Source organism: Colletotrichum karsti (genome assembly GCF_011947395.1).
Source record: "Colletotrichum karsti strain CkLH20 chromosome Unknown Scaffold9, whole genome shotgun sequence".
NCBI lineage: Eukaryota > Fungi > Ascomycota > Sordariomycetes > Glomerellales > Glomerellaceae > Colletotrichum > Colletotrichum karsti.
Genome location: NW_024065909.1, coordinates 662,254 through 688,923, shown reverse-complemented (window position 1 = coordinate 688,923; position 26,670 = coordinate 662,254). Strand labels below are relative to the sequence as shown.

The following is a 26,670-nucleotide window of genomic DNA, read 5'->3' as shown; positions in this document are numbered from 1 at the left end:
CTCGCATTACACCACATCCAGCTCAAAGCGTGTACATGAAGTCAGGGCGCCTATCGCCCGCCACCCACTTGTCCTCGTCCGTCATAGCGGCCCACTGGGCGTCCATCTTGCCGGCCCTGCGCTTCGAGTTCTCCCTGCGGAGGGCGAAGTGCATGAAGACGGAACCGCCGAGCAGGAAGAGAACTTGGTATCCGAGAATGACGCTGTGGCCGGTCCAGAAGCGCGGGGATTCCCTCTTGAGATAGATGTTGGACGAGACCACGCCGTTGAGGTTGCCCCATCCGACGACCATGCCCAGGACGAACGCACGCTTGAGAGAACCCTCGGTGTTGTTGATGACCCAGGACAAAGTGTTGGAGATGGTCGGGTAGATGCCGGCCGCGCCCAAGAAAGTACCTGCGTACTGCACTTGAGGGTTTTTGGTCGCGATGAGCATGACGAAACCCACGATGCCGATCGTCACCGTCGCCATGTTGCAGTATCCGCGGTACCGCGTCTTGTCGGCAATGACACCGACCGTGACGGTGAGCGCTGCGGCGACGGCGTAGGGCGGGACGGACAGCAGCTGGGCCTTGGTGCCGGAGTGGCCCATGCCGTTGAGAATCGTGGGCAGGAAGAGGGAGAAGGCGTAGAGGGGCACGAGGCAGCCCATGTAGATGACCATGTAGCCGTAGGTCTTCCAGTCCTTCAGGCCGGCGTACATGTGGCGCTTGTCAAAGTCCTCGGCGGTGCGGCCCTGCTTGTCGGCGATGAGGCGGCGCTGGACGCGGATGCGCTCGTCGGGGGTCAGGAAGCGGGCGTTGTCGGGCCAGTCGAAGACCATCCACCAGCAGAAGACGCCGACGAAGACGGTGGCGAGACCCTCGATGATGAAGATCCAGGCCCAGCCGGGGCGCCCGCCGACCCCGCCCATCTTGGCGATGGCGGCCGCGAGCAGGCCGCCGAAGGAGCCGGCGAGGGCGGCGGCGGAGAAGAAGACGGCGGAGCGGACACCGATCTCGGATCCCTTGTACCAGCAGGAGAGGTAGTAGTTGACACCTGGTGCATCGTGTTAGTGGTCATGTTCGTGGCTGAGGGCATAAGAGAGGTTTCGACTTACCAGGGAACAGTCCGGCCTCTGCGATGCCGAGAAACCAACGAGCGGCAAGAAGGCCCTGGAAGTTGGTGCAGAGACCCATGAGGGTCATGATGGTGCCCCAAGTGATGATAATTCCGGTGAAGAAGATGCGCGGTGTTAAGCGCTTGAGCAGTGCGTTGGTGGCGGGCTCGAATACGGCGTAGCTGATGAAGAAGACAGTAAGAGAGAGGTTGTAGTCGCTGCCTTCATTCATCTTGAGGTCTTTCTCCATACCCGCGAGACGGGCATTTCCAATGTTTGTGCGGTCGAGGAATGAGAGTAGATAGCTGGAACATCGTGTCAGCGACATTGTTTGAGGTCATCGCAAACTTTTGGGTCTTACAGCAATGACAACCACGGAACTAGCCAAAGATCGACTTTCCACATCAATTTCCTGTCCTATTCGTCGCAAAATCATGAAGGTTAGTTATGCGCAATTCTCTTATGGGCGCAAATACGGTGATGGCTTCAAGGGAGGGAGCGCATACAATCTCGGCCCGTTCCTCCGGGGTCTTGCCGGCATCGGGATCGGGCAGCTCAGCCAGCATGCGCGCTTGCTCGACTTGCGCCTCGTTGGGCTTCTCGTCCGAACTCTCGTTCACCTCGACATCGCGCTTGTTGTAGTGTTCTGTCAAGCCTGCCATGGCTACGGGATTTGGGTAAGGCGAGGTAAGGGGGCGGGTTTGGGGTTGGATGCGGGTGCAAGAAAGCGGTCGGGCGGCGGTCTCTTTCCGTCTGGGGGGATCCGAGGGAGTGTTTTTGTTTGCCTTTGCCCTCTGCGTCGGCCAAATGCTCGGGTGGTTCAAAGAAGCACGGCACGACGGGATTATCGGGTAGGGAGATGACTGGAGCAAAGAGACAAGAAGAGAGGGTTGGCAGTGGGAGAGAGAAGGGCGTGAGAGGGTTTTGATGCGGTGGAACGCGGGCCAGCAAGCAGCCAGAGGAGAAAGCGATTGTTGCGCGTGCCGGAACAAAACACCTCGAAGGGCTGGGGTCTGAGGGGTAGATCGAAACCAAAGTGGGATGAAACCTTGAGCCGTCTTTATAAAGAGGCAGACCGGACGAATGTGACAACATGGGATGGACGAACCATGTCGGCGTCCGTCTGGGTCCTCATTGCTGGTCCTCCGTCGCCGCCGAGTGCTACCCCCGATCCACACACACGCTCACATATCCGTACATGGCTTTGCGAATTCTGGTGGGAAGAGAAAAAGCTACCATACGACACGCTCTGGGACTGAATCTGCAGATTCGGAGATGGCAGAGAAGACATCACTGTGCGCGCATCCGACGGGAGGGGGCCAGGGTACATGCTTCTCGGTACCCTGTGGCTCTGCCAGTCAGAAAGATGATGACCCTCACGCGCGCATGGGTGCAGTGAGCCAGACTTCTGGCTGCATGTACGGATAGGGCTTTTAGTGCGTAACCTGCAGCTCGACTGGCAGACAAGGGTTTCCGGGGAGAGAGAGTGTGTGGCTGGCTTTCGACTGGCAGCCCTGTCGTGTCCGAATGGCGAGTTGTGTCAAGTCGCATCCAGCAGTCCAACTTTTGTCCGTACGACCGGATTTCTTACCTGCAATGAGCGCCCAGAGATCTTGGCACTTTCCGTGAACCAACCCGGACCGGGTCTGTTGCTAGTGATTGGCCGGCAGGCCGGGGGTGTCCGGGGCAGTTGGCGAAGGGGGCCGGGGTCAGACGGTCACGGAGCTAAGGGAAGACGGGGTTGAGGAGGGAGGAGAATGGGGGAATGGGGGAAATGGAGATGGATGAGGGGGGCAGACGGGGCTTGGCCAGACGTCGCGACCAAGCACAACAGGCGGCGGAGAAGACTCTGAACGGCGTCCAGAAGAACTCAACATCGAACGATGAATGGCTACTTTTAACGGTGAACAAGACCTACGAGGAAGATCCATGACTCGCGGCTTGCATGTCGCAGTCTGGAGCCTAGACACGCTCACCTCACCAACAGCAAGTCATTATCTAGACTCGGAAGACAGACACAGCAGTAGTTCATCAGTATTTGAGTGGGTGATTTGAAAAAAAGGTAGCCTGCAGCGCCCAGAGCCCAGGTATGGTGTTTGTGTCACTGCATGGCGCATAGAAGGTCCGAATGTTTGCTACAAATACACAGCCTGCTTGGAATCCCATGTATGGTCCCAGGGCAAAAGAGGAGAAGCTGAAATGCGAAGAATATTCGGAAAACACCCGTTAGCTCCCTTGTTCCGGAAGCGAATACCATGATGCGGACCCGTCTGAACTAAATGCTCCATTGAGTTCTAGCCACCCGCAGCCACCGTGAAGCTAATAAGACTGTCACATCAACTTCGTGACAAGCTTGGGCAGCATCCTGTGGAGGAAGAGTTGGAGAATTGGGAAGGTGAATTGAGTCGTGAGAAGGACAGGGGTATGTCGGCGGTGCGAGATGACGGTGGGCATTTTTGAAAGAATTTTCTTCTTCCTCCAGCTCCAACAAACAAACAAACATCCCTGGCTTCCGGCTTCCGCTATCAACACTCTGTCGTTACGGTCTCCATTTCCCCTCACGACTCCCCACCCATCCACCCAGAATAAGCATAAGAAACAGAGAAGCAGTTCGGACAGTCAGCGAGCTCTCGGCAGACTAAATCGACAGGGTTGACAGGCTCACAGCCCTCTCGAACCGCGCGCAAAACTAATCCCCAACGCCCCCTCTCGTCGTTTCCCCCGCAATCCTTCCCTGGTGTTCCCCGCACGAGGATTTGAGAAAGGAGGAATGTGGATGGCCATCAGTTACATCAGTGGTGGCCGGCAGTGGATCGCGGACCACAGTCCAGTCTGGGGGAAATCCTGGCGAGAGAGCTGTGGAGTTTTTCTCTCTGGGATTCGCCTCCAGGTTGCGCCCTGGTTGTTGGCGGCTTTCGAACTTTTGACTCCGGCTCGCCGTCATGTGCGATCACGTTCGTTCCATCGGTGTGGATGGCTTGATAGTGCCCAGACTCTTGCTTCATCAGCACGCCGGACTTCTGTCCGTTGGCGGCATCCCAGAGAGGCCGATACCGGGGAAAAGGCCGGCTTTATTGATGATGCCCTCCGAAAAAAACACGGTTCCGGCGAACCCAATAAACGGGAGCGTGCTTCTTTGACCACAGACCGACGGACAGCTGCGTTGTTATCGATTCTTGGGCTTTTCTCGGTGAACGCCTCCCATCTTGGCAACGTATTCCTGATCCATGTCTTGGGAACCGCGCCGTCATCGCCCGAGAGGCAAGCAGCCGTCGAGACCAGACGATGAGATAAGCTTTGCGGTCATGGGAGGTTGACATTGACACGAAAAAAGGGGGCGCATTCGGGCCACACTAGCGTCGTCGTCTTGTCCCATATGAAAGGCAAAGAAAGACCCTTTCTGGGGAATGCAAAGAGAGAATTACTTCACTCTTTCCTGGGGAAATCTGGAGAGAACAGCTCAGATTTCGCAGAGGCGAGGAAAATCCAGATCTCGGCGCCCATCTTCCCCAGCTTTTGACGCCTGTATCGGCCCATCTCCGACGGAAAACACACCACTGCTGATGTCCCTGCAGCACGAATGCGGAGTTCCCACGTTCTCCCTTGCACCGACTGGAGCCGTAGACAACGAATTGAAGAGGCCCGATTTGTAGCTGACAATCACCCGACTCTGCAAATCAACTCAGAAACCTTTGGAAGTGTCGGCAGAGATGTTGACAGGTCCAGACAATCCGCTAGATTAGTGCGAATGCTGTAGCCATGTCGCCCACGTTGTCTCCCCGTCTCACGTACGGATACTGGCTCATTTCTAATGTATGTTGGCGCGGACACTATCCGACGAGCCTCTCAGTCAACATGCCAATCCTACGCGGCCACGCGACAAATGCCGTCCGGGTGCCCTTGAGCCCAATGGCGGACCTTGTGAAGCCATCCCGAGCATCTGGACAGAAGCGGCAACTCTATTTGAATTGCCATGGGAAAGCTCAAAGTTTTCAGGTGTGTCATCACAGCAGACGCCCCGAAACGATGATTCTTACGAATCAAGGGTCTTCCGGCACCCTCGATGGCTTCTGGCCCCGTATCACCTCGGCCGCCTAGGACCGTTCCGCTGGTTCGGCGTCCGCAATCATCACACGACCAACGCCATCGACACACAATTGAATGACTTTTAAGTAATGAGTTGCGGGTAACAGAGTCTGGAGTAGTTGAGGCGACGATATGCTTGCGGAGAGCATTCTGGTCTAACCCAGACAAGGCTGCAAGCCAGCCATCTTGACGCCGCCATGGAGAAGACAACAACGCCGTGTTGACCTTGAGAGCTCAGGCGAGAGAGAAGGCAGCGAACGAGATCACCTCTGGTACAAAGATTTCCGTTGGCTCGCCAACTGAAATCCTTTACGCACGTAATGCGAATCGCCATTTTCTGTCCAACCCATCCCACATGTCCACGCAAATCTTCCCTCGATGGGTAGGTGATACAAACATCCTGCAACATTTGCAGCGTTCCCAATTTCCGCGGCCTCGGGCCCCTCCCTCCGGTATGTCTTGCTGCGAGAAAAGGCTGCACGGCAACGCAAACAATACTTCCGACCCGCTCATTGTTGCTTTCTGCTGCGGCCACTAAAGGCCGTAAGAAAGGGCCGGGAGGCTTCGAGTCCGCGATGAGACAGGAAAAGACGAGGCAACCGCCGAGGCCGGGTCGCCTCGACACCGGCCCGGACGACAAAGATCGCAAGATGCCCGCGCGGACATGATGCCTAGGCGGGACCCTGGCGCCGCGAGATCCGGATCTCGTCGAAACACGTGGTGTTTGCTTCTTCTTGCATGCAAACTGCCTCCGCTGGCTCCTCTCGGCAAGCTCTTCCGAATCCCCATCCATGTTCCAACAGATGTCCAAGAGACGGCCCTGCCCAATGGGCCCTTCTCGTTGGAAGCTTGTACGTTTCGCACGGCGTGATGAAGACCTGAATCTTGCGTAAAGTCTGGCCTGGGCATGGTGATTGTCCCCTCCAAAAAGCGAAAATGCCTCCTTGCGTCTTTGTGGTGTTTTCAATCACACCCCTGACACCTCGAGACGCGCCTCTGCATGAGGGAGGGGCGGCGATGCAGGCAGCCAACCGATGGAATTTTATTGTATGCTTCCACCCGTCTTCTGTTACTATTCGAAGTAAACAGTAAGAATTGTGTCAAATGGCCACTTGATACCTCGCAGTTTCGAGAGGATTGTACATTGCTTTGCCTTGAAACCCACGCCCAGGCTGGGCAACTCAACGCCACGAACTGCATGCCCCAACAACATTTCTGTCCGTGAATCACTTCATTGAACGTCCGGAACAGAGGTTCCAGCTCGGCACGTCCAAATCGCGGCCCGGACTCAGGGTCCCTGGTCCTTCCGGCGATCGGCCTCGTCCACCTGCACGATGCAGGGGACTACTAGGGCGAAGCAGAAGACACCGGATTCCAACGCTGCCGCTCTGAGTGATCAAAGCCTTCTTGAGTTATTCCCTCCTTTCACATTGAGCCCGCAGCAATCTACTTTGCGAGATCGGAGAAGTAAAGCATTAAGAGGGCCATTGAAGGTCACACTTGCTGAAGTACATGTAGGTAGGATGCCTTGTCGTTGCGGTTTACATGCCTATATCAGTAATAGGAGATCATATTGGAGACATATGCTATTTTCTATCAATTACCTTTGCTAAGAGCCAGGCTTCTGGTGTAATGGGGTCCTCATGAGAAGACAAGATGGACGGCGACATGGCGATTGCATCGAGGACCACCTGAACAGGCATCGGGCAAGAGCAAGAATAGTGTAATCGCACATCATGCCATCATATCCGGTCACGAAACAATGAGGTTAGATAGCCTATGAGTGCACTGTCCTCATATCAAAGCTGTCTGTCAAGTCAGCTTGAGAGCTCACATGGTCCAGTCAAAAGCATACACGATGGGCTTGATTAACATACCTTTTACTTCGGAGGAAAGGTATCGAAGTTGCGCGGGTTTCAAGACTTTCAGCTGGTGTGATGTAAGTTGCCAGCAACATTCTTTTCACTCACAGATGCTCGTAATGCCGAAGTCCTCGTATACCTCGCGAGTTCTATTGACAAGGGTCGAGCGGGCAAGACCACACCCACCTAACATCCATGGCATTCGTTGATAACTTACTTATTCGGTTCATCACAACTACTTTCTCTTCGATCGAGCAATGGCCAAAAGTTAACGATTCATATACCCAGGGGGTTTGCATATGTAGGGACCATTGAGCCCCCATCAGAACTTTACCTGCGATCACAGAGCTTCCTTACAGCCAAAGGAGCCCTTAGGTGGGCGCTTTTGTCTTGGAGGCTGATTTTTGTGAGAATGGAAATATCGAAAAGACCAAACTACTCATCAGATGCCACGTTCTGACACCTCAAAGCTGTATCGTCATCGTGAGAGGGGTCTTTCCGGAATAGTGTAGATCATAACCCTTGTCCATGAACCACCAACTACATCATCGCGGCCCGGGGTGATCAAGGCCCAGCGACCCGACCCGCAAAGCGATCCACCACTCCAACTGCCTCAGCTTATCGTCCCCATTAGCAATCCCCTCATGCCAAGTTGACAGTTCTCACCTTAGCGAAGGGCGGGCTTTGTTTCCGCCGTTCAATACCCGGATTGGTGTGAAACGGTCCTCGGATGCCGCTGCCGGAGACCCGCCCTTCGCCATTCCGAACCGGCACCGAGTGGTTTGGCCGACTTCTAGGCCTGCGTGGGTCCAGTTTATCCTCGGTCAATTTTTTCCTCTGACCGATATGCGGAAGATGTCCGTCGCCTGGGCGGTCAGTACCAGATCATTGGGCACGAGACCTTTTGCCTAAACCTCCCTTCTTATTGTTACCTTCACCAGGAAAAATCGAAATTGCTGCATCTGGCCGACGTGGTGAGGCGAGTTCTCCAACTTCTTTTGTATAGTTTCCGGCCCCGTAATGGCTGAGGCTAAAGACGCCAAGAACGAGTCCGGGGCCGGGTCCGCGCCGGCGCCGGAGCCCCTCACGCTCCCGCTCGGGGAAGCTGGGGCGGCGGAGCCGTACAGCATCTTTACACGCAAGGAGAAGTGGTTCATCGTAGCCATGGTCGCTGTGGCCGGTTTCTATAGGTGAATATCCCGAGCTTATGGATAAGGGCGAGTAACTTACGAGATGTAGCCCCTTGCCAGCGAACATCTACCTTCCGGCCATTCCAAAGCTCTCCGAGGCGTTTGGGAAGTCGGTTGAGCTTCTCAACCTAACTGTCACAGCTTTCCTAGCTATGCAGGGCATATGTGAGTATCAGCCTGTGATGAACCCTAGCAGGACGAAGGGCTGATAGCAGGACAGCGCCGATGCTCTGGGGCCCTCTGTCGGACCGCTATGGACGACGACCGGTCTTCCTGGTGTGCCTTACTATTCTCATTGGGGCTTGTGTTGGTATTGCTGTTTGCCCGACAGATGCCTTCTGGCTCCTCATTGTCCTCCGTTGCCTTCAGGCAGCAGGCTGCGCGAGTACCATTGCGCTCGGTAAGCCAGGCAATTCCTTCCCCCGCGGGCCGCAACGTGACTGACCCTCGAAGGCGCCGGTGTCATCGGGGATATCTCGACACCTGAGGAGCGAGGCGGCTTCTTCGGAATGTTCAATCTGGGGCCTATGGTAAGTGTCGATGTTCTTCCCTCTCAACCTGTCCGTCTAATACTTACCATACTAGATTTCACCGTGTATAGCCCCCGCGATCGGAGGTGCTCTGTCCGACAAGTTGGGATGGCGCTCGATCTTCTGGTTTCTGATAGCCATGGCTGTCTGTTGCCTCCTGTTTATCCTGCTGTGAGATCCCCTCCATCTTGTATCTGTTCTGCCAGGAACTAACCCCGACCCCTAGCTTTCTTCCGGAGACCCTCCGCAACCTGGTTGGAAATGGAAGCGTCTCCCTCGGTGGTATCTACACCCCCTTAGTTCCCGTCGTCGGAAGATCGAGAAAGAAGCAGAAGACTACCCCTTCAAAGCCTGGAGTACGACCCTCTATCAACCCCTTCGTCATCCTCGTCTACCCCGACGTCGCCATCACGCTGGCCTTTACCGGCGTAGTCTATGCTGTCAACAACACCGTCGTCACCACCATCGCCTCCTCCTTTGCTAGGGTTTACCCGTGGCTGTCGGAGACGGCCCTTGGTTTATGCTATCTGCCAACAGGTTTCGGTATGATCGTTGGCAGCACGCTGACGGGTAAGTTCCTCGACTGGGACTATGCCCGCATCAAGAAAAGGGTCGAGGAGGCCGATGGTGCTATCGAGTTCCCAAAGGAGTACGCTCGGTTACGGACCATGCCCGTGCTATTGGTCCTATTCTCGGGTGCAGTGATAGCTTGGGGCTTTTGTGTGGATAAAGGGGTGCACATTGCAGTTCCTCTCTGCTTACAGGTGTTTTGTAAGTCTTCTTTTACAACTCTGTGAGGGACTTGTACTGACATGTCGCAGTGGGATACACGTCCATCTCGATCCTCAACACCACGATGACCCTCATGATCGATATCCTGCAGAGTAGAAGCTCAGCGGCGACCGCATGTGTGAGTAAATCCCTATCACGGCCGTCGTACCCTTCTAACCTCCCTTCCAGACCAACCTAGTCAGGTGCCTGCTTGCGGCGTTGTTGGTGGGTTTGATTGATAGAATGACTGCGGCTCTCCGAGTGAGCTGGAGTTATGTGCTTCTTGGCGGCGTGTGCGCTCTCCTGCTGCCACTGATGTACATCGAGATGAAGGTCGGGCCTAAGTGGAGGTTGAGGCGGGATTTAAAATCGGTGGATGATTAGAAACGGCTTCAAGGGCTGTATGTATTGCTATTACACCTTAATGATAATCAAGCGAAACCAGCCCACCCTACAGATTTATTTTGGCTATCAGATGCGCCCCCTCTGGTGGGAGGTCCTTGTTGACCTCTTATACCAATCTTCGGCTTAGAGCCCGCTAGCTCTCAACCAAGACAGAACTCATTGTTAAATAGGTAACACACACAAGTCTCACACACAGTCTCCGCCGAGATGAGTGAGTCTCGGCTCGCGGAAATACCTTTTAGACCTTTTCGCGTGCTCTGAGACTCTCATGATATACAATCTGGTGTACAGGCATGCTCTTTATCGTCCCGTTCTCGACATATTGTTCCCATTAGGCCCGGGGAAGCCATTGTATTGCTTCTCTGTCATGCGTTCCAATCGCATTTGCCAAATCCAACACCTCTCTAGCCTCGAAACCCATTCAAAGTATGCCGAACGCCATTAACAAATCCATTCACCTTTCCATTCGGCCTTTTCCTCCCTAAGTCCGGCAAACCTGCTTTTACCAACACACCATCAACCTCATCTAGGTGGTCAAGGAAGTGAGCCTTAGCACCGTCCCACAAGTCCTTCGACGGATGGAGACTTCTCGACCCCTCGCCCTCAGTCGCCCACTCACTCAGCATGACCGGCACACTGATGTGGAACATGAAGGCCACGGTATTCTCGCATATCAGGTCAGGCTTCAACTCCTTGGTCGTGGCTTGCTGCCAGGTCTCATACGTCTCACCATGGGGCATGTAGCTCCCTTCGTAGCTGAGACCGCCCGGCTCAAGGACGTGACTGCTGCCGCCGTACTTCCCATACAACAAACCCATCATCTCTGTGGACATGTTGCGGTGGTAGTACGGGGGTCTGAAGGTGTTGGATGTGGGTATCCACTTGGGCGTAAAGACGAGGATGTCCGTCAGCGACACGCCCGCAACCTTCGACTTGGCTGTGAGGACGCAGTACACCGTCGGGTCGGCCTGGTCGTGATTCACGTTGGCCACGTTGATGAACTTCTCTGTCGCGTATTTGTACGGCACGAGATTTCCTCTCCAAGCGACAACGTCAAATGGTGTGTGGCCCTGTCGACAGACGTGTAACGATCCCGCCAACTTGTACACTATTTCCCAATCGGAGGTGTCGACGTCGAAGGACGCTACTGGGCTCTCAAAGTCTTGTGGCAAGGCCATACCGTTGGACCCAATGGGGCCGAGTTCTGGAAGCTCGTAGTGCGTGCCGAAGACCTCTTGGATGTAACCACGACTCGGGCCGTCGGGGAGAAGAACCCGGAACCGAAGACCCGCTTGAATAACAACTAGCTCGCCGGGCCGAATCATCAACCAGCCCAGTTCGGTCTGGATATTGAGCCTGCCCTGCTGAGGTAAGATAAGAAAGTCCCCATCGTTGTTACAGAATGCTCTGTTGCTCATGGACCTCGAGGCAGTATAGATGTGTACCGCAATTCCTTCCCTCAGCGTCGGATCACCCTGACCACCTATGGTCCGCAATCCTTCGACAAAATCCTGCGCTCGTTCATCAAGGGGTTCCCCGCCAGGCATGCAGAATGGATCCCAGACCTGCTGGGCCGCGACATACTTCACTTTATTGTTGAGGGGCGAGAAGCATGCCTGTAACAGGGGGTTGAGCTCTGGCGCGGGGACAACCTCTCGATGTGCAACAGAGGGCCATATGCGGTACATCCAAACATGTTGCAGTGTCGCGCGAGAACTGATGAAGGAGGAGCCGTTGAGCTGCTCCGAATAGAGGTCGAATTTGCACCTCTGAGGGGCATTCCCGCCAGCGGGCAGCGTCCCGGGGACCGCCTCTGAGCAAAACCGATTTCCGAACCCGGTTTGGTACCGGTGAGGATCCGAGTCATTCGGCCCCGTCGAGAAGGCCGTGGCGGCAGTGGCCCCGACCATGGCGCGAGCGCTTTTTTGGGATTGTGCGTGAGGGGTAGGGTATAAAGGAACCACGCGGCTGATTGTGACTCGATGATGTAATTCCCAGCTGCAGGTCGCTGACTAGACAAAAGCTGGCTGCTCAAGTCCTCGCTGATGCTGCTGCTGATGGGCGGAGATGTTGGATGTTGAAAGAAGAAGAAAAGATCCTGACGAGAATGTCCGAAGACGATGTGAAGAAATGCGTTTCATGGCAGCAGCATATTAGACTCCAACAAACACATGATGGCAAAAGCTTCGGAAGGCTCAATGGAGAATGGAGGGGTCCAGCCCTGAGGTCTGAGCTGCATTCCGCCGCTTCTGTGTAAGACATCTGAGTTGCTTTGTCACTGTTTTCCGGCAACTTCAGAAGCTTATCGGATGCAGACATAAAACTTGCCGGGGTGCCGGCAATCCGCGGCCAAATGCTCCGGCAAGCTCTTTGTCGTCCACTTGCCCCTCCCGACATCTTCGTCATACTAGAATGGCGGAATCAGTTAGGTCAAACTAGGTCAGACCTTTGCTGACAATTCAAAATCACCTCTCCTCACCTCTAATTATCCAAGAATTTCGCATCATGTCTTATCACGGGAATCCGTGGATGAGTACGTGGGATATCGCCAAGAGTTGACGGAATCCGACCCTCTTTCCCCTCGCAGGCAGAATTTCTTGCAACAAATCCGGGCTCCTCAGGTCCGCTGGCCGGTGTGAAACGTCGGTCCATGATCACAACCGAGAAAACCCTGCGTTGACATATGCGCCCCTACCAATGGCTCTCATCAAGCTCATCACCGTGCACAGCACGCACCTCATTGCGGTCTTCTTCGTCGCTGCCATCATCTATAAGCTTCTGACCCGGCGCGGCCCCGCATATCGGCGAAATCTCCGGCTTCCGCCGGGCCCACCCGGCGAACCGATCATTGGGCATCTCCGCATTATCCCGACCGACAATCCGGAGTACGCTTATGCGAACTGGTCGAAGGAGTATGGCTCCGATGTGCTTTATTTCAACGTCCTTGGGCAGGATATCGTGGTGCTCAACTCTGTCCGGGCAGCCGTCGATCTCCTCGACAAGCGCGGGGCGAACTACTGCGACCGCCCGAGATTTGTGCTTTTTGAGGAGATGGGATGGCGAAAAACGTTGACGTTTCTACGATGGGGTCCGGAATTCCGAATGCACCGCAAAATCTTGCAGAAGGCCTTCCAGAAAACGAATATTCAAGCATATCACGACTTACAGGAGAGGGAAGCTCGCATACTCGTTGATGGCATCATCAAACAACCTGAAGCTTGGGAGGCGGCGCTGCGGCGATATTCAACAGCCATCGTAATGAAAATCGGGTTTGGAGTGGACGTCAAAAGTGACAATGACCCATACATCCAGATGGCTGCCGATGCTTCATACGCTCTTGGTCACGGCGGAGCACCTGCTGGCACTCTGGTTGACTTCTTCCCTTTCGTTAAGCATCTACCGGACTGGCTTATAAGAGATCGCTCTCTAAGATTTGCCCGGGATTGGAAATGGGCCATCCGGAAACTCCACGATGCACCATACGCAGCTGTCACGGCCCACAAAACCCCTGACAACAGTCTGATTAAAATTCTGCTCGATCAACGAAATGAACAACTTAAGAGTGGCTTCTCGGATCTCTCAGAAGATGACATCAAAGGGGCTGCGGGAGCTGTTTATGCCGCAGGCCAAGACACGACCTGGTCTACGCTAGTCGTGTTTGTTCTTGCAATGGTTCTTCACCCTGACATCCAGGAGAAGGCCCAGACGATGATCGAAGAAGTTGTTGGAAAGGAAAGACTACCGAGGTTTGGAGACCGCCCAAGACTACCTTACATCGACTGCATCGTGCAAGAGACCCTTCGCTGGTGTCCTGTATCTCCTATTGGTGTACCGCATCGATCTTTAGAAGATGACGTCTACCAGGGAATGTTCATACCTAAGGGGTCGCTCGTGTATGCAAATGCTCGAGCAATGACTCACGATGAGACCATTTATTCGAACCCAGAAATCTTCAACCCAGAAAGGTACGTGCCGGTAGATGAGGGTGGTCTCGGCGAGCCTTTTCCGTTGGGACAATTCGGCTTTGGCAGGAGAGTATGCGTCGGGAAACATCTTGCAGAAGCAAATGTTTGGATTGTGATCGCATCAATGTTAGCAATGTTAAAGATTGGGAGGATGAAAGAGACTTGTGGGACCGGTGTGATACCTTTGGTTGAATTAACAAATGGGTTGACGAGCCATCCCAAGAAAGTTCCTTGCCAAATATCATCAAGGCTTTCAAATACTTAGGAATCTGTCTGATCAAGAGAGATATTAGAAACGCTAGTGGACCTTATCTGAACTTCTATCGCTAAGGTATCAGACAGCATGCACGGGTCTCTCAAGGTTTTTCTCCAGTGTTGATGATGTTGTTAAGCATGTAGGGTACTGCAAAAGATATAAAAATGACTTAAGCTCTACTTTATTCGCTTTCCGCAACTGCAATATCACTTCCCGAGAGCTCTGCATTTGCTTCGTCCACACCTGACCACCTATTCAACTCTAAACATCGAATGCGCCCTTCTCCCAGGCCGTGTACGTAATATCCGAGTTGGACTTCCAGGCCCATCCCGACATCAGACTCGCGACCTTCATCATAGCGCATGATAGACGCATGTTTCTCCATCTCTTCATTCACTAATTTCTTCCGCTCGTGGTCCTGTGTCGGAAGAATCCGACAGAGCCAGCCGGAATCCACAAGAAACTCGCTTTCCCTTTTCACTCTAGCACTAATACAAACAGTTGCCTGAGCATCTTTCCATTCGAATCCCGTCATCCCCGTTGTGTCCTTTATTTTGGTTGAAACAACAAGATATCTCATCCTTCTAGTTGTGGAATGTGTGGAATCAAGCCACATGATGTTTTTCCCTAAGTTGAATCTGAGATCTGTGCTGCAACCCCTTACCCATGCTTCACGTAAGCCACTGGTTACAAAGGTTGGGTAAATACCAAACCTTCCATCGAGGGGAGGGGGGGAAGTCGGTCTTGGAAACGTTGATCTATTGTCGGATTTAATGAGAGGTGTGCGCCACACTCTGAGTTGGGTTGTTTCGAATGTCTCTCCATCTTGTTCTCGTTTCACAATGATCGTTTTCTGGGTTTTGATGCCTCGACTTTGAAGAATAAGTGGTGTTTTTGGATAGGGCACTCGCGCGACGTGAAGAGTGCCATTTCTGTCCTCCCCAGTGACTGGTACCCAGGCTCTGCAATTCTTTAGTGACGAAGAAAGGCTGCCTTTTTCTTTCAGTGTTGCGTACATCGCAATGATGTATCCGCTCATGGTATATAGTGTCGGCAGTCGCATTGATAGACCGGCGTTGGTCATTTGGTATGTCGGGACTTCTTGGCTGTGTCGGCTGAACCTCTTTTGAACAAAATCTCCGCAATGTCGAAATACGTTGGGAGACGGTGCGAGAATACTGGTCCAGTCTTTGGGTACGGTTTCGTTCCAATTCCAGCAGAATATTGTTTGATCATTGGAAATTTTGATGATCTCCTCCTGCAATCTCGTGAAGGCTTTTCTACCCTCTCCATATAGTAGCGGCATGTTGATGTCGAAGATCCCCAGCATACAATATGCGAGATCTTCCGGTCTGGTTGTTTCTCTGTTCGAGATCCAAGACATCTTCTTAGCTACGCTGGCCAACTCAATCGATTTAAGCCCCCGAAGATACAGGTCGTCAATGCCGGTGGCTCTCGTTATGTGTTGGGCCATAGACCTTCCGCGGCTTCCGATTTTGGACCAGTCCTGCGCATAAAAGATAACATTTTTGGGAGCTAGTAGCTCCTGCAGTGTCCATCCTCGAGTGAACCACCTACTCTCCCTGAATTGTCGGAGGATATTGTGTTTGTCATGGGCTGTTGGAACATCGCTCAGGAAGGCGTAGCACTTTTCCGAATTTCCATACCAAGCAAACATCGAGTTGATCGCTTCAGACAGCTCCGCTGAGCTTGTTTTGTCGATACAACAAGTGTCAACCCAGAGCCAATCGTGTCCGTCAATGTATGCTTGCTCACATGCGAGTTCGATCTTTCTGAATCCCAGCTTTGTCTCTCGGCCAATCTTCTTCCAGCCCCTGAGTGACACCTCTTCTTCTTCCCACCTATGGGACAAGATAGCGTAGGGCGGTATCTCATCCCCGTGGAACTCCTCAAGCTCGAAGTTATTGACGTTGATGAGCCGCATGGCATAGTCCCTATGATTCTTCGGAGAGTGTTGAGAGAGTCCACTCCGCCGAGCAAATGATATCGGCACGGCGGAAGGAATGTATGCCTCGTCTCGTTCAGTGCACAGGGGCGGATCGGTGGCCGGGTTGGACTGAGTCGTAGAGTGTCTATGGCTCTCTGTTCTCGGTTACTTGTATTGAGGGTAAAATCATTTTAAGTCATGCGGGGAAGCCTGATTTAAACAGACAGCGTGGGCTGACCCGACGTCGAGGGCTTTGCAGGCCCATCGAGGCTGTGTGCCTCAATAATGCATATGCAGGCATGCTGCATGTCAGCTAGACCTAATCATAATGTTGAACCAATCAGCTATTCATTGCAAAATGATACTTCGTCCAATCAGAATGTCTGTCAAAATCACAAGTTTTCTAAGAATTGTTGTCAGATCCAGTCCTATCTCCTTCTAAACGGTCGAAGATAGAGGTTTGAGGTGATTTCTCGTGCTATTAAAAGGATTATGGACACATTATATGAATATATATGAAGAAATGCGTCTCTTCATTCATCTGTAATCTCTTGAGTTGTAGTTGGTCATGGAGTTTGATCCATGGTTTCGTTCAACTCCATCGTGAGAGTTTTAGGTGGGCGTCGGGGTGATTTCTCGTGAGACGCTTCCGGTTCTGTTTCCGTTATTCCCTCCTTCTCCGACCGTCTTATGATGAATCCCCAGATGAATTGTCGGATGTTCGGTATGTTGGCTGTGAATACCGCTACGTAAACCTCAATGTTGGTCCATATCCCAGCTGGGATGATGGCAACTGTGATACTACATGTTAGTTCCCATGAGCGGAATGTTGGTGTGTAGAAACACACCTGTTGGGTTGAGCGGGTACTTTGAGAGGTCTTTGATAGTTACAATGCGAATGATACTCACTACTGTCAAGCTTGTGGCTGTCAGAATAACTGGGGGGCAATAACAACTGAAGAAGATAGACTCACAAAAGACCTAGGCTGAACATGAACATCACAGCGAACTTCTTTCGCCGCTTCATATTCAAGCCCCATACCTGGGTAGCAGGAAGGATGAGCATCCACACATCCATGAGGACATAAATGGTTCCTTGCACCATGCCCACATGACCTATACTGATGCACTGGCCGTCATTCTCGCCCGTCCAGAACCTCCACGCCAGATTTATAGGGCGGCATTGGAAGAGGCTGATGAGTAAGAAGATGACGCCGACGGTGAGGTTGAAAATCTGTGTCGCCCAGACAACGAGCCGAAACTTTTGGTCGGGAAATATTCGTAAGAACATGAACAAAATCGAGGTTTTGACAAGCGTAATTACGCAATTGTAAAGACACTGCAAGATGTAAAAGTCCTTCACGATGTTAGAAACGACGACAAAGGAGTGTGTGGCGCATCTCGAGGTGTATACCTGGAAGAAAGACGTGATTTGATCCGAGCTCAGTGTCCATAAATCTTTTCCGAGCCCGTAAGACTCCCCTACATACGTTGGTTGTCGCGTCAGTAAGGTAATAACTACCGGTTCAATGACCCTAAGTTTTCGTGACGTACAAAGCATATCCGCAGAGATAAACCCGAGCGTGACACACTAGAGATGGTGTTAACTCAGGTCTTGTCAAATTCTTTTGGCATATAGGATTTACTCACGTATGCAAGTACGATTGTGGTATCATCAGCCCCCCACCGCGAGAGACCCGCGGCCTTTACTGCCATTCGAAGTATCATGGAGAGCGTGGGCAGGAGCATGAACAGGACGATGCGAGGGACCCTCGTGGCCGGAAACTCGTCATGTAGCTTGAACTCGCATGCTTCGGCTGTGATCTTTTGCGTCACTGCAACGGGATTCTTTAGCTGCGGCTCCTCTGTAATGTGAGGATTTCACACGAACTCACCCAACGCATCTTTCAGAGAGCAATTCGCGACCGAGCATGTCTGGACATGATGAAGGAATCCCTGGTCTGAACACAAACATTCCTGATCTGTTGTCCCGCAGTCGGATATTCGTAGGCCCTCTAGGAGACATGGTAGCTTCGTCAAGTCAGAACCAATAGTAGACGCATACCGCAAGGATGAGGCCTTACAGTGCAATCTGGGTTGTCGGACAGATGATGAACCTGCGCAAGGATTGGCCTGCAGAGGCAGAGGAACAGAGCAAAAATTAGAAGCCAGGCAGATTTCATGGCCACAGCTGGAGGTGATTCGACTTGGCGTCACTGCCTTGGACTCTAGAAAGTCAAGGTCCTGAAACTGATACGGCCGGAGATCGTATTTCAGACGACGAAGAAAACAGCTCGTCTCAGGTCCACAGCACGACGCGATGACATGAGAGAGTGAAGAGCATGACGGCGTTGAACTTTCGTCTGCCTCCACGGAATCACCATCTCAGTGGCTCTGAGCCACATGTACGATCAAGGCATGTCTCAAAGGACCTCCGCGTGCGGGCTTGCACCGGCAAGCCAGGCCAAGATCAGCCACCGGCCACGCTGACTATACTTCACGAGTCGGCGAAACCGGAACAAACTCTTATTATTAAGAAGTTACTGCGAGAGTTCCAGGATTGCAGTGGCACTCTAGGAATCGACTCCGGATTAGGGCTAGCTTCGACAGCTGATGCGCTGCTTGCGGGTGGCGGAATCGACAGAGCCGCTATCGAGTAATGAGTTCGGCGAAACTGATTCAGGCACTCTCTATGGTCTTGTAATAAGTCTCCGTAAGTTTGCAGCGCTAATTAGCTGAAATTCTGTTCGGTGTGGCATGCCCGGCGCCGCCGTGGCGTGACGGCCGAGCCGTCGAACGGTCGTGAAGTCAAAAGCTGCCTTCCGCTCAACCGCATCGTATCCTACCACTCTGAGAAGTTCTCAGGGTACGACCTGACTAATCTTACCACGATTCTTGACGCATCGCCGCCGTATCGTCGTAGTATTCAAGGCCTGAAAGTTCAGTCACCCATCTCAATCAGTGTAAGAATGATGATCCCTCTACAAATTAACTCCCTTGGGCTTCTCGATCACTTCTTGTGCATTTGGTTAGCTCGATGGCGATTGTGTGGCTATGTGGACAGCTTCCGCATCCTGATGCCGGGCCGTAGCCTAGAAGCGGCCCCGGGCCCGTCCCCGTCTAATATTAGACCCACATACCGGGGCCATCGACGGTGAAACAGTCGGCCCCACTATCTGCTCATCCGGCTTAGTATCCCGGGTGGATTGTCCGGGCCGCTCCGTCCCGATCGACAACAACCTGGATTGGAAGTCCTGCACCATTCCTTGTGCACTCAATGTAATCAGAAATTTTGCTTGATTTCCTCAGTTAGACCTGGGCTGTCATCAGGTGTCAATGCTGCATTCGCAGGGCCGGCCAAGGGGCTGGCCTTCCAGCCCATATCAATCCAGGGGCTTGTCATCTTCATCATCACCACCATTGAATTGATTAGATCCAAAGGAAAAGAGTTGCTGCATTTCATTGCGCGGTGAAAGGTAGTTGTAGTTGCTACACGCAAGCACACCTGCTCGCATCATGATCCATTCTCATACATCACGCTGTCTTGTCTTGCAGCAGAGTAGATACACGGGTGCAGAGTTCGGTACTAGAAACTAACAGCGACGCCATGTTTGGCTATTCCTAGGTGATTTGCGGCCTCATCCGGGTAAGAAGCTTTTGAAAAACCTTTCACGGTTGCCTACTTTCGCCACAACACCAAGAATACGCATCGATGTCATACCAGAACCCAAAACATCACCAAAGACAAAGGACATCACATGAGAGAAATATTGATTCAAGTATTTTTGGGGGTTGAAGTGATTTTATTGGATTTGAAGAGCCCTGTGAGGTGATGGGTTAACTCTTCTCTAAAGCTATGTTGCCGGTCTCCCGCCACCCTCGTTAAACCTCCACGCCCCCAAGCGTGGTAGGAAGAGTAGTGTCGTTTGCAGAGTACCAAGTCCCGCACATAATGATCCCGTGCTCGCATATCTCCTCCCCGGTTTGTTTGTGTGTTGGTTTCTCGATTGCGCCGAAAGCCGAAGTGGTGTTTTTTTTTGTAGAGTAGTGGTGAGGTTGGGTGACTAGAACTTGGAGTTCCGGTTGTTGATCCAAGAAGGGATGCGTTGAAGAGTGTTCTTGGTCCTCCACCACTGGTATCTCATATCCGCCATTGTGTCTGCCTTGATGCTCCTGAACTTGTCGGTGATGGTTTGGCGTTCGGGGTGAAACGCGTCGTCGAGTTGGCGTTGCTCGAGAGCAGTGAGTTTTCCGAAGAAGCAGGAGTCCATTTCGAATGTGGGTGAGGGTTTCGAAAGGTAAGAGGAGGGAGAGAGTAGAGGTTGCGTTCTGAGCAGAAGGCGATATGGCGAGAGAGTTGTTTGGTAGGTAGAGAGGTAGAGAGGTAGGTGGTAATCGGTTGAGGTATGAGAGTGAGGATTGATGAGATGAGATGGTTTGAATCTGAAGAAGAAAACCCAAGACGAGGGATCTGGGCCTCTTTATATAGCATACTGGGGACCGAAGCTGTACTCATGGTGATTGTGATTTTCCCGGTTGTGATTGACTTTACGATTCCCGGGTCGAAAATATCGACTTACTTTGGGCAGTCTGCGGATTTCTATGTATCTCCGGGAGTGCCAACCACCACCAAAAGATACGTACCTGCGGACTGAGCCGGTTTATTTGTTTGGGAGACTTTTCCATCCAATCAGAAAATTCCAGAGGCCGTTTCTGAGGAGGGAGGGAAGGGGTTTTTTAAGTTTTGGTCGGCCGGCACTCGATGGGATACCAAAGTTGCCTCTTTGATTCCCGGCACTACCAACCCTGGTGGGAAACCTCGACCGGGAGCAGTACGGACACGCATATTCCTTCTCAACTTCGTTCTATTGTGGACTGTTGGCTTCTTCATCATGCCAAAGCATCTCCGTTGCCTCATGAGTTGGCCCTCAGGGTCGTCCAGCCAGCCTCAGTGAACCGCCACTGAAGTTGGCCAAAGTCGCTGCCTGAGATGAGCTTTTACTGGAGTTTCCCATTTTTATGAATATATCAGGAAGCATTTGTTATCGCTGGGTATGGCAAGATTCAAAATAGAGTCAAAAAAGAAAAGGATTGGCACGTTGTGTTGGACGACTACTATACATTATTAATAAACATTTCTCTCAAATATTCTAAGCCAAAGTCTAAAGCGTGATTAAACACTCGGGAGAATACTATGAAAGTTTCATAGGCACTGTCCCGCTGACTTAGTTAGCCGTGGAGGTGTGAGGTGGACAGAAGCCCGGTCACCAAACCAGGCAGCACCTTACACGACTATATGTAAGAGTCACACATATAACTGGTACCAATCAGGGTTATAAAAAATGAACCTTCTAGTGAAATCTTGAATCCGAATGATTGTTGGAGAATGGTTTGCTGATATGTATCGTCTATTCAGTATGGTTTCCGGAATATGTTTGCAAGAAACCCTCATATCTGCGTTTTCCACTGGTCAACGATGTTGAAATTGCATAGTGACAACCGTTGATTTGTTGACAGGGAGTTGCTCAACTCCTTCAAGTTCATCTATCGTCCAGCTTCCGTTCTCCCCATTCATTGCTGTTTGCAGAGTAACAAATTTCCGGTATCCCTTGAGCGGAAAAGGATATATGTACGTGTATCGTCCTTGCCCGGGACACGTGATGCTTTCCAAGCAACAAGCAAAGCAAGCAACACTCGACCGTACCGCGGTCCCAACCGAGCATATCAGAGCGTCCCTGTCTGTCTAAGCGGGTGGAATGTGTGTACTTCAAAGGGTCCGCTCGGATTGCCACGGTGAAAGCTTAATTTAAAGTCAACGGCGCCAAGGACATGCACTGGAAATCTTAAATGCGACGTGCGATTAGTTCTTGATTCGGAAAATGGTATATTCTTGATTATGCTCGGGTGCTCCATCCGGTGGCTCCCAAGTCGCGCTCCACGGACGCGAAGAGGCGCGTCTGCCTTACAGCCACTCACTCACTCAACCAGTCAAATTTCATAACCAAAGAACTCCTAGCAAAGGGCTACTGCAAAATCATTTCTAGCGATGCGGATGAGGATGGTTGTTGAACCCCAGTGTTGCCTCCCATGCTTGCATGATGCTCTACCCAGAGCTTTAGATATTTCCAAAAACACGGCATTATTCTATTTTCACATTACGACCCCCGGCCATGCGCCGTGAAACAGTACAACATTCATAATGAAAATGCTCAGACGTCGTCGACAGTCGCGCTGGGCTTCCATTCCGGCTCGACAGAAGCCTCGGGATCGGTCCAGTTGACGGGCTTGTGGATGCGGAGAAGGCGCAGGAAGTAGTCCTCGATGACCAGGAGGTTCAGGAGGACGCCGTTGCAGTTCCATGCGATGCCGCAGACGATGGCGCCGGCGACGGCGTCGAGGACGAAGTGGTTGGCGGTCGCGACGATGGCGGTCAGGATCAGAGCGGGATAGGACATGCCGGCGGCGACGATGGCGAAGCGCTTCCAGGGGCGCGAGCGGATCGAGGGCAGAGGGAGGGTGGCGACCGTCAGACCGATGAGGAGGGAGTAGCCGAAGTGGAGAGAAGGCATGGCAGCTGTTTGAACGGTTAGTTGTCTGCGTGAGATGGGGAACCCTGATAGTGACAAACCGTATTGGTTGCAGAACTTGTTGGTAGTCCATACACTGCTCTCGCCGTCCGCGCTGTGAACCGTGTCCACGAAACCAAAGCTCTTGGACTCTCCGGCATCGGGACCGTTGTAGTTGGGGTCGCTTAGCAGGCGAGGAGGCATGCAAGGCCACAAGGTGAAGACGACGAAGGCGAGGAGGTTGCAGGTAGCCATGGTTCGGCGACGAGCTTCGTAGAGTGCAGGACCGGCGGAGTTCCATCGGACGTTCTCGTTGCCACCGAGCTTCGCGGAGATGGCGCGGCGTCTGCGCGTTGTCGTGACGTAGTAAAGAATGACGAGGAAGAGGATGGTTCCGGGAATGTGGATGAATGAGTAGATGCGGTTGATCCAGTGCATGATGGTGGGCATCTGGAGGAAGTACTGCTGGACGGGCACCTCGATGAAGATGTGCAGGCGCTGTTCGAGGTGAATAAGCTGTAGGGCGTGCTTGCGGGCAACGTCAACAGTGCCCTCGTTCAAGGTCAGAGCCGTGAAGGCTCGGCCGACCTGGTAGACCTAAGACACGGCCATGTTAGTGGTGGTTTGATGAGTATGTGACGTTGTTTTCTTACCCAGTAAATAAGAGCCCAGTACCATGCCTCAACCAAGAAGGGGAATTTGCGGAGCACGCGGGAGAGAAGTCGGTCTTTGAAGACTCTTGTGTTTGGTGATGATACCAGGCGCTGATATCCGAAGAACTTGATCCGTCGCATTCGTCGTGGCGGCTCCTCTTGCGGAGTTAGTGTTGATGAAGAGCTCCATGCGCCGAGCGAGAGGAGCGACTCTTCAGAGTCGGGTGTGGAGTTGCCGGAGCGGCGCTCATCGGAGCGTTTGTGTTCGCCATCGTCGAATTCGGATCCTTTCCACCCCAGGTTGTCGTATGCGTTGCTGCTCCCGGTGTTGCGGTTGAACCAGGTTCCGCCGAAGAGGAGGGTGATGACCACCAACGGCTCTGCCACGGCACCGATACCCATATTTTCCTACGTTCGGAGAGGGTTGATGGTGGTGGTGGTGATTATGGGAAAGGCGAAAAGCTGATGACGGAAGAAACAGCCGACAGTATGGGGAACGTTGCGGTGATGAGTGAGCGAGAGAAAATGGAGACTTGGCTGCGTCGAGGTCCGCCGGCGCCGCTTCCTATATGAAGGGGGCGGGAGGCTCGGGAAGGGGATCTGTTGGTCTCCCGAGGCGGGCGGGTGGGATGGAAATCTGACAAAACCGATGTCCACCGTGCCGGGAGTGGTTCACGGAGGTCCAATAGTCGTCGAGGGGGGCTGCCTGCTTGTCGTTTTACGTGAGATTAAGATTGGTCCCGAATCCCAAGGAGGCGAACGACAAATTAGCTATGCGACGTGTGGTGTTCTGTATGCCTTATGCCACAAGGTCAATGAGTAGCTGATGGAGTAGGTAGTTGAGAAGATGTAAAGAAGAACCTGAGACCCGGGAGAGAAGAATTAGCACGACGCGGAGGTAAGGTATGTGGTCAGGTAAGCAGCCAACATGCATCACGCAGGCAGGTGTGAACTGGAAGCATGGATGAGATGGAGCATGGTAATAATACCATAATAGAACGTGGACATCGGCACAGTTTGCGCACAAGAGTCCAGGCTCGGCACAACCCACCAAGCTGGACCTTGCAAAAGGTTGCCCGACCGCGAAGAGAGTCCAGACAAGGTTCACTTCGACTTTGCATTGCGCAGGAAGATACATCTCGCGCCGTCTCTTTCGATTTCTTTCCTCCCACATATCCGCCCGCCGTCCACATCAGCGGGATCCGCAAGGCTTCCGTCCCTGGTCAATCTCTGCCTGGAGACTGGAGACATCTGGAAGAGAGAGGATCCAAAGCCGCGCACTCACTCGCACAAGGGGCCGGGCTGGTCGCGTGGGCTGGGCAGAAAATGCTCTGTGAGTGGCCCTATCGACGGTCCCATCAAGACGGAATCCCGAGCTTCGGCCAATTATGAGTTGGAGTTCTTGAATTTTTCTCTGGGGCGGACAAGCGTTATCCAAGCCATCCCTGACGTGGACGAATCGCCCGCCAAGTGCCGCGAGCGCCAAGGGTTACACCTCTCTCACTCTCACTCTGCGCGTACTTCGTACCGCAACATGGATGAATACTTACCGCAGCACGCAGAACGGGTGGCATTACTTGTTGCTGCGGGTTGGCGTGACTGTGAGCAACCGGGATCTGTACCAAAGAGCGTGGATGTGTTTCGCTCTGGGTGGCCAACGGGTGCTGGGATCTGCGGAACAGGACAGAAAGAACACGCAGAGAAGGGACGAAATGTCGCGTGCTCAATCGCAGTGGTTAGCGGACGGGTAGGTCTCGTTGGCAGGTCGCCGTTTGCCGCTCTGACGTGACGTACGAACAGAGCTTGTTCCCCGTCCTACCGCAAAAGCAACAAGATGGAGAACTTATAATTCGTCGTTCTTTTCGTGCTTCCAAGCCGAGGCCCGTTCGTTTCGCCTTTCCTCTCGGTCTCAGCCAAGTCGCTCGTTTCGGCATCGAGCTCTCGGCCAGAGACACTCTCGCAAAAGTGCTTATTCCCATCAGAGGCAACCCGACGTCTGGATAGGATACGCGGCTCTGTCACTGGACGCGCCAGCAATTCCAAGTGGGCACGAGGGATTCTGATGACGGCACGGCCTAGGGCAAAAGACAACCATGAGATGAGCGACACACACTTGTGCAGGGGTTTGTAGGGGGCTGTGTGGGGAGGAGTGCATCCGCGACATCCGAGAATCCGTCTTGTCGTTTTGGTCCGTTCGCCGTCCACTCTCCGCCGTTCCACCGCGTAATTTTTTTGGTCCAACGGCGGCGGGTGGAAAACGAAGAAGTAAAAGACAGAACATGCCAGTGGACTTTGGAGAGAGGGCAGAGTTTCTTCTGCAGCCTACCGCTCGCTGGACTCCAACTTTCCGCTCCGCCCCGTAACCCCTTTCTTCGTGTTGGAGACTCTGGAGTGTCGTCTCCGGCCCCGTCACACAAGCACGCGACCTGTGATTAGGGCTGTCGAGGAACCATGTGGCAGGTGAACGACATCGACATCCCAAGCTGGTCGGCGATGATGGGCCACTCTGTTGGATGAGGAGGTGGGTTACACTTGGTGATGGTTCGCCGACCTTCGTCGCTCCCACGGAGCGTCGGCGTGCTCAAACATGCCGCCGCCATACCTTCCTGGGGGAACAGAGAAAATCGAACACCGCCATTTAATTTGCGACTTCTGGCGACGGAGCTGATGGTGGGTGGTATGACTGCTGAGAGAGGGGCCGGGGCTGCCGCCCTTTCAATGCAAAGACTCGATGCGAAATGTCTTGGCATACATCACCACTTGGCGCGTTGACGGTCGAAACATTTTGCTCGGGCTATTCCACTTGGGTAGAGTCGTCCTAGAGCGCACTGCATTGCTGCTCTTGGTCCCGCAATGCGTCGGCCTCTTCGAGTCAGGGAAGTACAACACCACAGTTGTTGAGATGCTTTCGAGGAATGATTTCAGCAATATGAAGTATCTCTTGTGAGGTTTGAAAGAGACAGATGATACTGATGCGACGATGGGCGCTTATCATGTCACCTCCATGGCCACTAGTCTCTTTCTGGCGTACCCGCGTACTCTGATTCAGACCGTCATTTACGCGGTTATTATGCAACGCATACGGTCTTACCGCGTACTCTTCAAAAGAATGCTCGTTGCATTTCCCCGTGATCTACCCTGCCAGTCATTTCCGGAAGATACCGAAAATTCAACATAGTCAACGGCTTTGAGCTGTCGTCGGGCGATGTCCGTGCTGGCTTCTCTAGACCATCGGCGAAAACTTCGATCCCGGCCCGTGATTTCGGGCTAAGCAAGGAGTTAGTTGCGTAGCTCATTTAGAAATTTCAGGCGTGGGAAACTTCACTCGTCCGTTCCGGT

At 52.9% G+C, this 26,670-nt stretch overlaps 7 protein-coding genes across 7 annotated transcripts; 2 read left to right on the top strand and 5 right to left on the bottom strand.

The window, feature by feature from the left end:
• Positions 1-22: 22 nt before the first annotated feature.
• On the bottom strand, positions 23-1,761 carry CkaCkLH20_03745 (major facilitator superfamily transporter; the record flags this gene model as incomplete). Its single annotated transcript, XM_038886464.1, has 4 exons — positions 23-1,038; positions 1,100-1,404; positions 1,461-1,516; positions 1,606-1,761. 4 exons carry the CDS (start codon positions 1,759-1,761, stop codon positions 23-25), a joined length of 1,533 nt encoding a protein of 510 aa, XP_038748306.1.
• A 6,306-nt stretch (positions 1,762-8,067) lies between these two features.
• On the top strand, positions 8,068-9,922 carry CkaCkLH20_03744 (major facilitator superfamily; the record flags this gene model as incomplete). Its single annotated transcript, XM_038886463.1, has 8 exons — positions 8,068-8,237; positions 8,287-8,402; positions 8,458-8,637; positions 8,691-8,767; positions 8,823-8,938; positions 8,994-9,538; positions 9,589-9,677; positions 9,728-9,922. The coding sequence occupies 8 exons, from the start codon at positions 8,068-8,070 to the stop codon at positions 9,920-9,922; spliced, it is 1,488 nt and encodes a 495-aa protein (XP_038748305.1).
• A 425-nt stretch (positions 9,923-10,347) lies between these two features.
• On the bottom strand, positions 10,348-11,853 carry CkaCkLH20_03743 (homogentisate 1, 2-dioxygenase; the record flags this gene model as incomplete). Its single annotated transcript, XM_038886462.1, has 1 exon — positions 10,348-11,853. The coding sequence occupies one exon, from the start codon at positions 11,851-11,853 to the stop codon at positions 10,348-10,350; it is 1,506 nt and encodes a 501-aa protein (XP_038748304.1).
• A 787-nt stretch (positions 11,854-12,640) lies between these two features.
• Positions 12,641-14,100, top strand: CkaCkLH20_03742 (cytochrome p450 1a2; the record flags this gene model as incomplete). The annotated part of the gene is made up of 2 exons (XM_038886461.1): positions 12,641-13,908; positions 14,040-14,100. The coding sequence occupies 2 exons, from the start codon at positions 12,641-12,643 to the stop codon at positions 14,098-14,100; spliced, it is 1,329 nt and encodes a 442-aa protein (XP_038748303.1).
• A 2,578-nt stretch (positions 14,101-16,678) lies between these two features.
• Positions 16,679-17,861, bottom strand: CkaCkLH20_03741 (CFEM domain-containing protein; the record flags this gene model as incomplete). The annotated part of the gene is made up of 6 exons (XM_038886460.1): positions 16,679-16,905; positions 16,961-17,031; positions 17,087-17,469; positions 17,527-17,594; positions 17,667-17,703; positions 17,763-17,861. 6 exons carry the CDS (start codon positions 17,859-17,861, stop codon positions 16,679-16,681), a joined length of 885 nt encoding a protein of 294 aa, XP_038748302.1.
• A 2,315-nt stretch (positions 17,862-20,176) lies between these two features.
• Positions 20,177-20,383, bottom strand: CkaCkLH20_03740 (uncharacterized protein; the record flags this gene model as incomplete). Its single annotated transcript, XM_038886459.1, has 1 exon — positions 20,177-20,383. The coding sequence occupies one exon, from the start codon at positions 20,381-20,383 to the stop codon at positions 20,177-20,179; it is 207 nt and encodes a 68-aa protein (XP_038748301.1).
• Positions 20,384-22,321: 1,938 nt separating this feature from the next.
• CkaCkLH20_03739 (uncharacterized protein) lies at positions 22,322-23,733 on the bottom strand (the record flags this gene model as incomplete). The annotated part of the gene is made up of 3 exons (XM_038886458.1): positions 22,322-22,686; positions 22,741-23,275; positions 23,332-23,733. 3 exons carry the CDS (start codon positions 23,731-23,733, stop codon positions 22,322-22,324), a joined length of 1,302 nt encoding a protein of 433 aa, XP_038748300.1.
• Between the last annotated feature and the right edge of the window lie 2,937 nt (positions 23,734-26,670).